General features: G+C 31.4%; 2 protein-coding genes across 2 annotated transcripts; one reads left to right on the forward strand and one right to left on the reverse strand.

Annotated features, from left to right (window-relative positions):
• Positions 1-68: 68 nt before the first annotated feature.
• On the reverse strand, positions 69-2,726 carry LOC107006069 (signal peptidase complex-like protein DTM1). Its single transcript, XM_015204719.2, has 2 exons — positions 2,279-2,726; positions 69-324 (listed from the first exon to the last, which is right to left on the reverse strand). The coding sequence occupies exons 1-2, from the start codon at positions 2,512-2,514 to the stop codon at positions 234-236; spliced, it is 327 nt and encodes a 108-aa protein (XP_015060205.1). The 5' UTR covers positions 2,515-2,726; the 3' UTR covers positions 69-233.
• A 7,188-nt stretch (positions 2,727-9,914) lies between these two features.
• Positions 9,915-13,550, forward strand: LOC107006012 (cryptochrome-1-like). Its single transcript, XM_015204648.2, has 4 exons — positions 9,915-10,709; positions 11,145-11,363; positions 11,513-12,219; positions 12,418-13,550. Exons 1-4 carry the CDS (start codon positions 10,397-10,399, stop codon positions 12,928-12,930), a joined length of 1,752 nt encoding a protein of 583 aa, XP_015060134.1. The 5' UTR covers positions 9,915-10,396; the 3' UTR covers positions 12,931-13,550.
• The last annotated feature ends 45 nt before the right edge of the window (positions 13,551-13,595 follow it).

Genomic DNA, 13,595 nt, shown 5'->3' on the forward strand with positions numbered 1-13,595 from the left:
CTCTTTATCCTAGCTCCGCCTCTAATTCACCGTAAACTAAGTATCACTTATTTTTGTCTGAATTCAAATTAATCAAACTAATAAACTTGAGATATTTATTATTAAACAAAACAGAAATACAACTATAAATTAAATATGTCGAAAAGTACTTAATCTAAAGATGCTAAAATCAAACACACACGTACAAAAAAAAAAAGCAAAAAAGAAACAAATATGAGTGCATTAATGTGAATTTATTGAGTGGATATAAACATCCACCACTTGTATAAACCAAATCCATATAAAATTGTGAAGATAGCCATTCTGACTGGATAAAATCTAAACCTACAAATAAAAACAAGTAAAATAAATTTAGCATATGTCAAAAGCCACAACTAAAACAATTGTACATAATCATTTGTTGATTCACTTTCCTAGAAAGTCAAATTTTTTAGAATATATTGTGTTGTTACAATGTATTTTATAATTTTTAAAAAGAGTTTATAACATTATTCAACAACTATTGTGTAATACATTATCTTATGACAATTCACCAATTCTTACTTCAATATTTTTTGACGTTTATTTTAATCAATTCAATATGTAGAGTTTTCTTCTATGTAGTACATATGAAAAGTGTGTTATGTTCAATTGTGTGATACTAATATAAACAGAGAAAATGGTCAAATGCCCCTCAACGTATACTCCAATTTTTAACTATACATTTAAACTTTACGGGTGTTCTATCACCCCTGTTCAAAAATGAAATAATTATACCCTTAAAAAGCCATAACAAGATCTATGGTGGCATGTGAGTTTCACGTATTTGACACGTGGAGAAGTCATCAAATACAAATTTTTTTCATTTTTTATATTCCTTTACTGTTTTTTTTATTTTCACCCATCCCTTTCATCACCAAAGCACTTTCACCATTTTCACCATTACTAAAACATCATAAGTTCATCAAAATTGGTTCTTTGAAGAAGATAGGTAAATAATGAACTGAGTCTTTCAAGAAGATAGGTGAATGATGATATCGGAATATTTGAACATTGCTTTAAAAATCTAAAACTAAATTAAAAAAGTGAAGGAATAGGGGAGAGAGGACGAACATGGCAGATTATTATTGAGGTTATCGAAGCTCTCTAGGAAGATGAGGAATCTTCGATGTCTTCCACAGCATCAACGATAATTTCAAAGAGGAAAAGCCCGATTCACCGACGATTGATGATTTAATGAGATTGATAGCGTCGATTTCTGAGGTGTAGTTGAGATGTGTTGCCTCCCAAATGAGGTGAAGATACGAACATAAATCGATCAATGAATTTGGGATGAATGTTTCAAGAATCCTTGAACTCCATAGAGATTAAGCACTTGATTTTTCTCAAATCAGATCTAAAGTATTTTGAGGTCATATGAACATGTAAATTTATTTACAATTGATTTAGGTTGATTGGTTTTGCAAGAGTTTTACATGAGTTTAAAAATTTGTTTGAAATCAAATGACAAATTCATTGGAGATGGTGCTGACATTAATGGCTTAGAGATGGTGAGAGATGAAGATATTTGATTTATATTGATGAGAAGAAAGAAAACAAATAAGAACAAGAAATAATTTAATAAATATATTTACTAAAAAGAGATATTTAAAACGAAATTTTAATATTGTTTTGGCTGCTCACTTTACCAGCTAAGCGTTCAGGGAGGTAATAGTTTCAGTTATATAAAATTCAAAGTGGTGATAGGAACTTAAAACAAACATATAAGGATTCTGAAGTGGTTGTTGGCGGATCATTTCTAGAAGATTAATTCACATATAATTATATGTTTAACAAAGTTTGATTAGATCTAATACATAATAATGTCATCTTTCAATTTACTAATTTACTAGCATAATCTCTTTTTGACTTCAATTTCTCGAGCATGTTTATTAAATTACCTAATTATGTAAAAATCATTTATACATTTAGTAGATAAAATTTTAACTCTAATTATTTGACATTGTATTCCATGTATTCACAACAAAATATGTTTCCTAATAGAATGCCAAAACACAATATTATAATTTGCTTGCAAGTACAATATTCTTAGCCGTTTATTACTAAAGAAGAAAAGAGTTTTTAAGGTATAAGCACTAGTGATACTTCACAACCTAAGAATTAACATTGATATATACAATAAATAGTTAAATACTATTGTTAACTATCGTAAATAAGTTCGATAAAATAACATATTATAATTCAATAAAATGAAATTTTATTATATAACTTAAATTCAAAATGAAAAATTTTCAATCACCTGACCGATCTGCAAGACTCAGCGGTGAACTCATCCACTTTGAGAGGAGTGACCCAATGTGAGACACTTTGATCAAAGGACTCCCAATCAGGTAAAAACACACCAAGGATCCCTAAAATACCAATAAAGTAAGTGACCATCATTTTGTTTAAAGATTGAGTGTACAAACCTATAAATACTATAACTACAGCCAAACAGGCCACTGATATTTGGAAATTCTTTTCAACGTTTTTCATTAGACCTCTAATATGACACGTTTCCTCACAGTTATATGATCAACGAGACCAGTCAACTATTAAGTTGCTAAAATTGCCCTAATTATGTGAGGAAAATTGGAAAGCAAAAGAGGGAAGAAGAAGGTAGAGTTAAAAAAACATATTTTAGTTTTCCATTATAGCCAAACAAGGAGTTAGTTGGGACTTGGTACTGCATTTATTTTTGTGATATAAGAGAAGGACCATATAATCAATAAGGCTGGCCTCTCTTGAGTCTTGAGAAATGAAAAATAAATGATTGGGTTGACTGTTTACCTATTTTTTTATATTTATTTAGTAATCAAAAGACTTAACTATACCACCAAATTAGTATATTAACTAAAAGTCCATATCCTTAATTAGCTAAAAACTATTTAATTACATATTTCCTCCGTCTCATTTTATATGGCATTTTTCACATTTTGAGATTCAAACAAGTATATCTTTAACCGTAATTTTTCATAGATCCTTTTAACATTTTGAATTACTGTATGAATTATTGTGACTCATAGTACTCTTTACTTAGTTTACAAATATATAAATTTCATTTAAAAAAAATTAAAAATTTTATACGCAAATGTCAGGTCAAAGTTAAACTGTTTGACTCTCAAAAAATGAAAAATGTCACATAAAATGGGACAGAAGGAGTAAATATTTTTATAATTTTATTATTTGAAATAATTATACATCGTATCGCTAATTGATAATTTATATCAATTTTAAGTAAATACCCCTTAATACATATATTTGTGCTACTAAATACACTAAAATAAAAAGAGAAATGAGGAAGATAATCCATATATGTATCTCAGATATATGTGAATCACACTAGATAAATGTATATAAAATACTATATACATAGAGAAGAAGCGGGAGAGTTAATACATATATGTGAATCCACTTGGATACGATATATCTGAAACAAATTATACCTAATTTTGATCCCAAAGTACATATAACTGAACACACCATATACATGAATCTAAAGTCTAACTTCTGGTTAGATTCGTGATATTGAAAAATTGCATAAAAGAAAGTATCTGGGATATTATGTACATACACTCAAAATACATCCTGAAATATAGATACATAATGAAAAGCGAGAGAATTAAATATATACAAATCTACTTGAAGACCGTATATTTAAAACAAATACATATATTTGTAGTGATCATATATATGTATTTAAAGTCCAAATGGTAATAAAATTCATAATATTAAAAACGGTCATACAACAAAAAATTTACTCCTTTATTAATGAAATTTGTGTTATTTTACTCTAAAGTTAATTGGGAGTAAAATGGACTTGATAAATGTGGGTATTTGTTTAAACCAAACCGTCATAAGTTTTAGTAATATTCTCTCTTTTACACACTTCAAGATGAGTAAAATAATCTTACAAACTTCGAGATGTGTAAAATATCAGTCTCTTTTGTTGATTTACTTCCCGAGAATTTATATTCTATAATTGCATGGATTGAATAATTTATTTTTATTTAATATACATCAATTATTACGGAGGAATTTTTACATATAGCGATTAAAAAATAATCTAACTATTCTTCATAACTAAAATTCAATGATTATAATTCGTAAATAAATATTATAGAAAAAAGAGAGGCGAGCGAGACTGAGAGAAAGAAGAGAGGCAAGCGAGAGAGGGAAAGGAGCTAGAAAGGTGAATTATATATGTATATCGGTTAAATAATTGTATAATTATACATATGCATTTGCATATATAACAAACGAAATTGGGAGAGGGAGGAGAGAGGTGAGCTAGAGAGGACAATAATTTGTATAATTCGTAGGTACATTTGTATAGTTTCCGTGTTTTTGTATAATTGAGTAATATAAAGTCTTGAAATATACAAATATAATAAAATTAGAAATAACAAATTGATACAAACATAAATATATGAACTTTAAACAATTATACAAAGTACATTATATAATTCATATTATACACCCAAAGCTACATGTTTATACAAACTTTAAAAAGTTATAAACAAAAAAATTGAATGTATATAATGACAAAACTGAAAAATCATAGGAAATCATCGTCATATATAAATACAAACAATCGTATACAAATACAAATTAAACAAAGAATTGGTACTTGTGATTATACATACACAAATGTGACTAATTATACAAACTCAAGTCAGCCCACGTAATTAATGTATAATGTTAGTCGCTATTGATAATTAAAACAAACTATAGCTATGATGAGCAACTAAGTACTATTATTTCATTTTGCCGCGTAATTTTCCCATTATTATTTTAGATCTCAATAATTTAAACGGAGTTGTCAATATGAACTGACTCATTCCATTTGGGCTAACATATACAGACTTTGTTAATTAACGGTCAGGCGGGACTAGCCCATTTTTTGTATGGGCCAAATAAATGATCGGCCTAGCCCATAAGTACGTGGGCTACGGATTTTGCCGAGCTAGTCCTCTTTCTTTAAAAACATATTTTTTTTATAATTTTTTAAATTATATTATAGTTAAAAAATATTATCATAAATATCGATAAAATAATATTACACGGGGTTAGTATTACTACTTGTTAATCATATACAAATAAAATTATTTATATAATATTCATTAAGTTTGATTTCAATTAAAAATCTAAATAGCTAAATGAAAATATTCACCTAATTGTTTTCCAATGATCATAATAAAACACAAAAACTATGACAATATTCTATAGGTTGTGACTTATGTTCCCTAGAAATATTAGGAATTTTTTTTTTATATATTACATATTTTATAAACATAATTTATATTTAAATTGTAATATTTTAAACTTTAAACAAAATTTGAGGGAAGACTTTTGTTATTTTTAGTACTCTATTTTATTTTTATTTTTCAATTAATTTTTACTTGGCTTAGGGGCTGACACTAATCATATTTCTCAAGCCCCACAAATCGACAGACTTATTCAGGCTGAGATAAAAAGCTCTTTTCCTAAATGATAGAGCTCCAAAATATAACGCACCCTTATCAAATCACGGGTAAACCAGACCGTCCCAATAGACCTAGCTTATATTGACGGTTCTAATTTAAATAAAAAACATCTTAATTCCTACACTTTAAAATTCTACTTTACCTCTATATATAATATTTATAGGCCTAACCCACCGGTGACCCCATAAACTTGACACGAAATTTCACTTAGACACCTCAACAGGGTGTTCATTTTAAACCTCTCATGTAGGATCTTGTTGTGCCATTTTGACACTATTTTAACAATCATCTAAAAATACAAAGTGTGTATAATATACTTGTCGATGACGTTCAAAATGACGAATTAAATAAAGACACATGTCATGTATGTAAAAGAATAATTCTAAACTAATGACATTTAAATATAAAGAAAAATAACCACTCACTTGATGACATGTGGCATTTAAAACTCAAATAATAAATATTTTTTGAAAAGAAATTCAATACTTCTAATTTTTCAATAAACTCACCATTGTCTTCTTCACCCCACACATCCCAACCCCAACCGCCCCTCCACCCCCATTAGAACGTGCATCCTCTTTACTCCACCTACCCCAACTTCAAACGTTTTCACTCTATCGTCTTTTCAAGAAACACTTTCAAAAGAATTTAATTATATTGAAAATATTAGTTTATAAAAGCACACTTTTTCTTTTTGTTTACTTCTAAAAAAATCAATTAAAACTACTAGTGGAATAATTTTTTGTTGGATCTAAAGAAAAAAAATGAGAAGAAGATAATCATTGCGGTGATTTTTAGATCTGAAAAATTAATTATTTCAATTTTAATAAGATTAATGATGATGTTGCAGTAGCTGGATTGATGGTGTATAGTGGATGAGATTATCACAAAGATTGAGTGAAGAAGATGAACATGTTTCAAAAATAATTATTTGGCCTGAAATAAGCTCCTCACGCGTTGGCTTTGAATGTATTATATTCAATGTCATGTCAATGAAAAGTGTCAAAATAAGATAACGAAATCCTACATGAGGAATTTAAAATGAACATTGTCCAGTTAAAGTGTCTAAGTAAAATTTTGTACCAAATTCAAGAAGCCACCGATGAATTAGGCCTATTTTAAATTTTTTTGAAGAACTTTATTGTAACAACCCGTGTAGTCGGTTTGGGCACTAGAAATTTTTATGTTAGAAAATACTTTCTGATAGATTTAAGTGGGTGTTTTGGACTATTCATAATTATAATTATGAAATTAGTGGGGTAGTTTTACTAATTTATTTAGTTAATGGTTAAGAAATAATATTATAATTAATAATGGGTCACTTTCACCACTCTTATAATTAGTTATATAATATTTAGGAAGAAATATTCTGTAGAAGGGAAATAAGGGTTTAGCCAAGAGAAACCATATTTGCAGCATTCACGAAGCGGTTGTTCCATCAGGTAATCAAATTTAGAGTTGGATTTTGAATATATTAGCATGATTGTGTTAATTATTTTTAGTATAATATTTGAATTGGAAAAGAGGGATATTCAATAAACGCTAGAAAAATTAGTAGAGTCGTATTGGATTGTACAGAAACTGCTTCTGAGTATTATTATTACTATTGTTATGTTCTTGATTGGAAGGAAAAGGTGTATATATATATAAATTAGTACTATGTTGTTGTGAAGAGGGATCGGGCGTACCTTTTAATATATGTCTTACTGTAATGTTTGGTAGAATTGGCTTAAAGTTGGTGGATGAGTGGCAAGTGAAAGTTATATATAGAAAGTTTAATTAGTTCACGGAGGATTAAATTGTTGCAGTCATATGTTTGCTATTTTAAAATAAATTTCGTATGTTATGTATTATCACGTTCTTTGCCATTCAAGTTGTTATATTGAATGGCAAATGCCTTTGTTTTGAATTGCATGTAATGATGGCCTAATGGTCTATTGAAGAATAACAAACAATTAACAGTAGGAAGGTTTTAAATTCTTATGTAATTATTGATTATAAAATTGAGGCCAAATATATAACCAATAAGAGAGTAAGGTGGGGTAATAAACTTTGATATTTCTATGATAAAATTGGGAATTTTTGCATATGGGTGTTATAAATTATGTAATATGTTGTTTTGATTTTCCCTGGTAGAGGTTACTGGACATAGACGTAACCTTAAATTCCAATTCTTTCCATAGTTATCTTGTTATGAGCCAAGTTTTAAAATATTGAGTTAGGTAATTATATATTAGGTGTATCGAGTTATTTAAATTCCACTAAAGTTATGCTATTTGATAGTAAACTCTTAATAGTGATTGATATGCCTTGAATGATATTGTGAAGTTCTCTATGTACTTGACTGTGTGATTGTGTGATTTGGTTGTGTGGTTTGTGATTCGTCTGAAATCCTGAGACCGTAGAATTTATATTCTCTAATCCAATCTATCGAAGTGATGCCTTGAATAAAGAAGGCTTGATGAAAATAATATAACAATGAATTGAAAGCGGTGATAATAAAGGATAAATTAATAGTATAATTGGATCGGAGTGTCACGTTCCGACACGGTATTCTTGGATCGGAGTGTCACGTTCCGACACAGTATTTTTGGATTCGAGTGTCACGTTCCGACACGATAATATTAAAGGGAAAATATGTTAATTAATGGAAGATATTCAATCTCAAAGAACTCAACTCCCAAAATGGTTTGGTTTGGAGGCATGAGTCCTCATGTGTGATCTTGATCCCGTTGACTTAATACGTGCTTACTTTATTGTTATTGACACTTGTTCATGTTGTTTGTTGCTTATCACATGTTAAGTGCTATAGTTGAGTTCATACTATTATTCTTTGTATATTAGTTACTATTTTGGGTTGACCGATGATACTTATTCAGTACATGTTGCCTCGTACTGAGTCCTACTTGTTTTCTTCTTTGTTTTCCTTTTATGAAATGCAGCGAGTGTACCTATGACTTCTGATTTCCCTCAGCTCTAGCCAGCCTCCCGTATATCAAGTTACAGGGTGAGCTATCCATTCAAGCTCGTGTTGGATTCTCTCGGTCACGACATGATGTCCTATACTTTCGGACACATACCATTTTATTCTTTATTTTAGTGTATTCGATATTCTTAGACTTAGTATTGGAGATTAGATGTCCTTGATGTGATGACTATCAGATTTTGGGACGATAAGTATTAAACTTTAGAAACTTATTTAAATTGGTTGCTTAGTATCTTTTGGAGCTTCCGCATTATTTATATTATTTATAGTTGAACTATTGGTATATGTTGGGGGTTAGATGTGTTGGTTCGCCCACCTAAAGAGGTAAGTGTGGGTGCCATTCACGACCCGTTTTGGGTCGTGACATTTATAGCATTCGATCTACTAATATGTACTGTTATCTAGTATCAGTGTATCACCAACCAACTTAAGAGGCCTTGAATATGAAGACCCTACTTATTGTACTAGTCTACTGAAATTAAATATTGTCTTAGGTTTAATATGTTTTGATTTATTTTTCATTATAGCTTGTTTAGAAAGGCATGATTTATTTTTTTTAATTTTAATTTTTCGTATGACATGTTTAAAATTATGAAATTAAATGAAATTTAAATACATTTGACATATCTTTAATATAAAATTACAAAAACTTTAAAAAAATTCTTTGTTTTGTTGTATTTTGTGTGTGTGCATAAGTCTTGGCATTTTAAATATTAAATGTTAATGGTGGATTTTAGTTGTTAAGATTTGGTACCATATATATTTAAAAGATATTCCAAATTTGTGAATATGACGTATATGACAGCATAACACCAGCACTTATTTTGATCAAGTAAGGTTAAAAGATGTTTGGAAATATTTCGTAAAATTTCACAAGTAAATTTTAAAATAAATAAGATATATATAACCTTAATCCTCTATAATACTCTTCTTTTATTCGGATTTGAAATCGACAATGTAAAAGCCGATTTTTAAAACCACTATTTTTTTTCCAAAAGCACTCTAGAAAGCTTGATGGGAGTAATTGGGGCTTGTTTTCTACCTAGGATAAGAAACAAAATATAAAATGAAATTAAATAAATAAAAATTGTGGCTGCAATTTGTCCATCAATTTCTTCCAACTCATTACCTTAACCAATCACTTTCATAGGGGTTACCCAAGAGGGAGAATTAACTTGTGTTAGATAGCTATCTTACTAAATTTCATCCTTCAAAAAGTTCATTTTTTCTATTTGTTGTTGAAACCATCAATGTTATTGGAGAAAATATTTTTTTAATTATTCAATTATACTGAGCCACGACACGTGCTAAGATCTTTGTTTGTTCTGATACCATATTGAATTGTCGGGTTAGACCTATAGTATAGCTTACAGGTTCATCCGAACCTTATAGCTTTGGTCCAATCCTTTTGTTTGTCTTGAATAAATTAATAAATCTATACTAATTATAAATTTAAAACCTACATATAAGCTTCAAATCTTGATCGACGCAACCCTATTGAAGTGTTTTTTGTAGGCATAATACATAAAAGAAAAATAATACTCCAATTTTGAGCATGCACATCTAAACACATCAACTCGTCATTCAGTTTGTTATTTGATCATCAAAAATTTATGTGTGAGGATGAGTTGGAGTGTTCAATTGTCAGTCAAGACTAAGTTGAGGTATCTAGATGTTCACCGTCAAAGTTAGAGTGCTTACTTACCAGCTAAGGCCAAACTTGATTGTTTGCTTATGTATTATGCCCTTCTTTGTAAAATCCTATTCATTAGTGAAAGTTACATGTATAGCAATAAAGAGATAAGACTAATCCTAGTTCACTGCTGTCCAAGAAAGACACATTAGCATGGTGGTGTTAAAGATAGGTGACACATTGTTGGTAATATTTTGAGGCAAAGAAGAAAAAATGTCAAGTGGTGGTTGTAGTATAGTATGGTTTAGGAGGGATCTGAGGCTTGAAGATAATCCAGCACTGGCTGCTGGAGTGAGAGCAGGATCAGTGATTGCTGTGTTTATATGGGCACCAGAAGAAGAAGGATACTATTGCCCTGGAAGAGTTTCAAGATGGTGGATTAAGAAAAGTTTGGCTCATCTTGATTCATCTTTGAAGAAACTTGGCACTTCACTCATTACAAAGAGATCTAATGATAGTGTTTCTTCTCTTCTTCAAGTTGTCAAATCTACCGGTGCAACTCGAGTTTTTTTCAATCATTTATATGGTTAGTTATGCCTTTTGTTATATTAGTACATGTTCCTATTTGTTGGCTTTTTGTTCATGTAGTTTCTTGTCCTTCGATTATTGTTGCTTTATCGTATTATTTTGTTGTAGTTACTACTCAGTATGCTTTGTTATGTTTCACTTCCTCTGTAATTGATGTAGTGTATAAGTTATACATTCTCCGTGTTTTTAGTTGCTCGTATGCTGGTGAACGTTGTTAGATATGTGCGAACAAAGTCTCATATGATAAGTAGAAGAGAACAAAGAAGTTACTTATTGAAGTGGACAATAAGCACATCATTTTTCGTGTGTTTTTGTATAATTTGTAATTTGACATAAGAGGTGTATACTCAAATGCTTGATCATATATGCTTGTGAATGTGGATTTGTTATATCAGAAGGTTTATAAACAAAGTATTATTGTGTTTTGCTTTAGATCCAATATCACTTGTAAGGGATAATCGCGCAAAGGAAACCTTATCAGCTGAAGGTGTAGCTGTGTGTTCTTTCAATGCTGATTTGCTATATGAACCATGGGAAGTTGTCGATGATGAAGGCCGTCCATTCAGCACATTTTCTGATTTTTGGGAAAAATGTCTTACCATGCCTTATGATCCTGAAGCTCCACTTCTTCCGCCTAAAAGGATAATATCTGGTTTGTTCTCATCTATCGTGATCGTGTTATATGCACATTCACCATTTTGTTCTACTGATGTAGCTAAGAATCAGATAGAACCTACCGCAATTTTTTCCATTTCCGTTTGACTGAGTACTCTACTGTTTGTTTCGTGGAACACTTTCCAGGTGATGCATCAAGATGCCCTTCAGACAACTTGGTGTTTGAGAGTGAATTAGAGAAAGGAAGCAATGCACTTCTTGCTCGAGCGTGGTCTCCTGGTTGGAGCAATGCTGATAAGGCACTCACTACTTTCATTAATGGACCATTGATTGAGTATTCCAAAAATCGTAGTAAAGCTGATAGTGCAACAACCTCATTTCTGTCACCGTGTTTACATTTTGGTGAAGTCAGTGTTCGTAAGGTATTCCATCGTATTCGTACTAAACAAACACTCTGGGCTAATGAAGGAAACAAAGCAGGTGAAGAGAGTGTCAACTTGTTCCTCAAGTCTATCGGCCTTAGGGAGTTCTCGAGATACATGAGCTTTTATCATCCTTACAGTCATGAAAGGCCATTGCTTGGTCAGCTGAAGTACTTCCCTTGGTTAGTAGACGAGGGTTATTTTAAGGCGTGGAGGCAAGGTAGAACAGGTTATCCTTTGGTTGATGCAGGTATGAGAGAACTTTGGGCCACTGGCTGGCTACATGATCGTATTCGAGTTGTTGTGTCTAGTTTCTCTGTTAAGGTTCTGCAGCTTCCTTGGACATGGGGAATGAAGTATTTCTGGGACACACTGTTAGATGCAGATCTCGAGAGTGATGCTCTTGGTTGGCAGTTTATTACCGGTACCCTACCTGATGGTTGTGAGTTCCTCGGAATTGATAATCCACAGGTATTTCCTTGTAATCGTAGCATTTTGTTGTGGTTACTGTCCTTTTTCAGACTGCTCCAACGTCATGTTGAAGTGTGTGACAGTCTCATCTAAAGCTTAAGCTGTTAGATAAAGCATACCTTTAATTATGTTCTCAACGCGTTCATCCTGTCATGTATAACTTTAATTGCTATTGATTGTTAATTGTCTTAACTGTAGTTTGAGGGATACAAGTTTGATCCAAATGGGGAATATGTTCGACGATGGCTTCCTGAACTTGCTAGGCTGCCCACAGAATGGATACACCACCCATGGGATGCACCAGAATCTGTACTTCAAGCTGCTGGAATCGAGCTTGGTTCCAATTATCCTTTTCCCATCGTTGAGATCGTTGCAGCAAAAGAACGACTAGAAGAAGCGTTGTCACAAATGTGGCAGCTTGAAGCAGCTGCAAGATCTGCTATTGAGAATGGAATGGAGGAAGGACATGGAGACTCCACTGATGAGTTTGTCCCAATAGCTTTTCCTCAGGCTATGCAGATGGAAATGGAAGCTAATAATGTACCGGTCAGGAACAATAATCCTACAATTACTGCTCTACGACGTTATGGAGATCAGATTGTTCCTAGCATGTCATCTTCCTTTTTTAGGAATGAAGACGAAGAAACCTCTGTTGATATTAGAAATTCAGTTGTAGATAGTAGAGCAGAAGTTCCAATAATATCGATGTAATGCAAGAACTATGGAATACGTACACTTGACCAAGCAGGAACTCCGAAGATCAAAATGAGTATCACATTTATATACAGATATGATGCCTCTACTTCTCTGTACCAGACATTAGGTTGAGACGATACGTAGTAGTTATGATTTTAGTTCCAGAGGATGTCGAAGCTTCATGGAACTTTCTTAACCTGTGTCTGTGTGTGATATGCACTTGCTACAGGTGTATCGTTGTGGCCAGCATTTGGAGAGTTTGATTTCTCAGATGATCACTCGACTAATTGTTATCATCTCAGGAAGTCACTTTCTTTGTTGAAAGTTTTGGAATCAAGAAGAAAGGGGACTTTCGAGATAATAACTATTAGTCAAGTAACTATATGAGAAATCAACCAAGCATTTGGATTACGAATAAGCACACTTAGCATGGGATCAATCTATATAGCTTGGTTATATCAGCTGTAAATATGTGTATAATATGTCCAGGTTTTCTTATTTTTCTGCATCTCTTACCGGTTTGTACTGGTGTGTTTCCGTTGTGTAGAATAGGTGTACTCTTTAAAGACAATGTGTCGAAAGGGATTGAAGTCTCATTGAGATATAATATAATTAAGTTACAAAAAATGCAATCATTCTTCGTTTTCCTATAGCACGAATACTCACATTTTGACATTCAT

This window comes from Solanum pennellii, chromosome 12 (genome assembly GCF_001406875.1).
Source record: "Solanum pennellii chromosome 12, SPENNV200".
In the NCBI taxonomy this organism is placed as follows: Eukaryota; Viridiplantae; Streptophyta; class Magnoliopsida; order Solanales; family Solanaceae; genus Solanum; species Solanum pennellii.

Excerpts from the sequence above, each read along its gene's own strand:
- LOC107006069 (XM_015204719.2), bottom strand. The coding sequence starts at position 2,514 with ATGAAAAACGTTGAAAAGAATTTCCAAATATCAGTGGCCTGTTTGGCT. Across the intron at positions 325-2,278 it reads GAGTCTTGCAGATCGGTCAG|GTTTAGATTTTATCCAGTCA; the intron begins GTGATTGAAAAT and ends TTTTATTTGTAG.
- LOC107006012 (XM_015204648.2), top strand. The coding sequence starts at position 10,397 with ATGTCAAGTGGTGGTTGTAGTATAGTATGGTTTAGGAGGGATCTGAGG. Across the intron at positions 10,710-11,144 it reads TTTTTTCAATCATTTATATG|ATCCAATATCACTTGTAAGG; the intron begins GTTAGTTATGCC and ends GTTTTGCTTTAG. Across the intron at positions 12,220-12,417 it reads TCGGAATTGATAATCCACAG|TTTGAGGGATACAAGTTTGA; the intron begins GTATTTCCTTGT and ends TCTTAACTGTAG.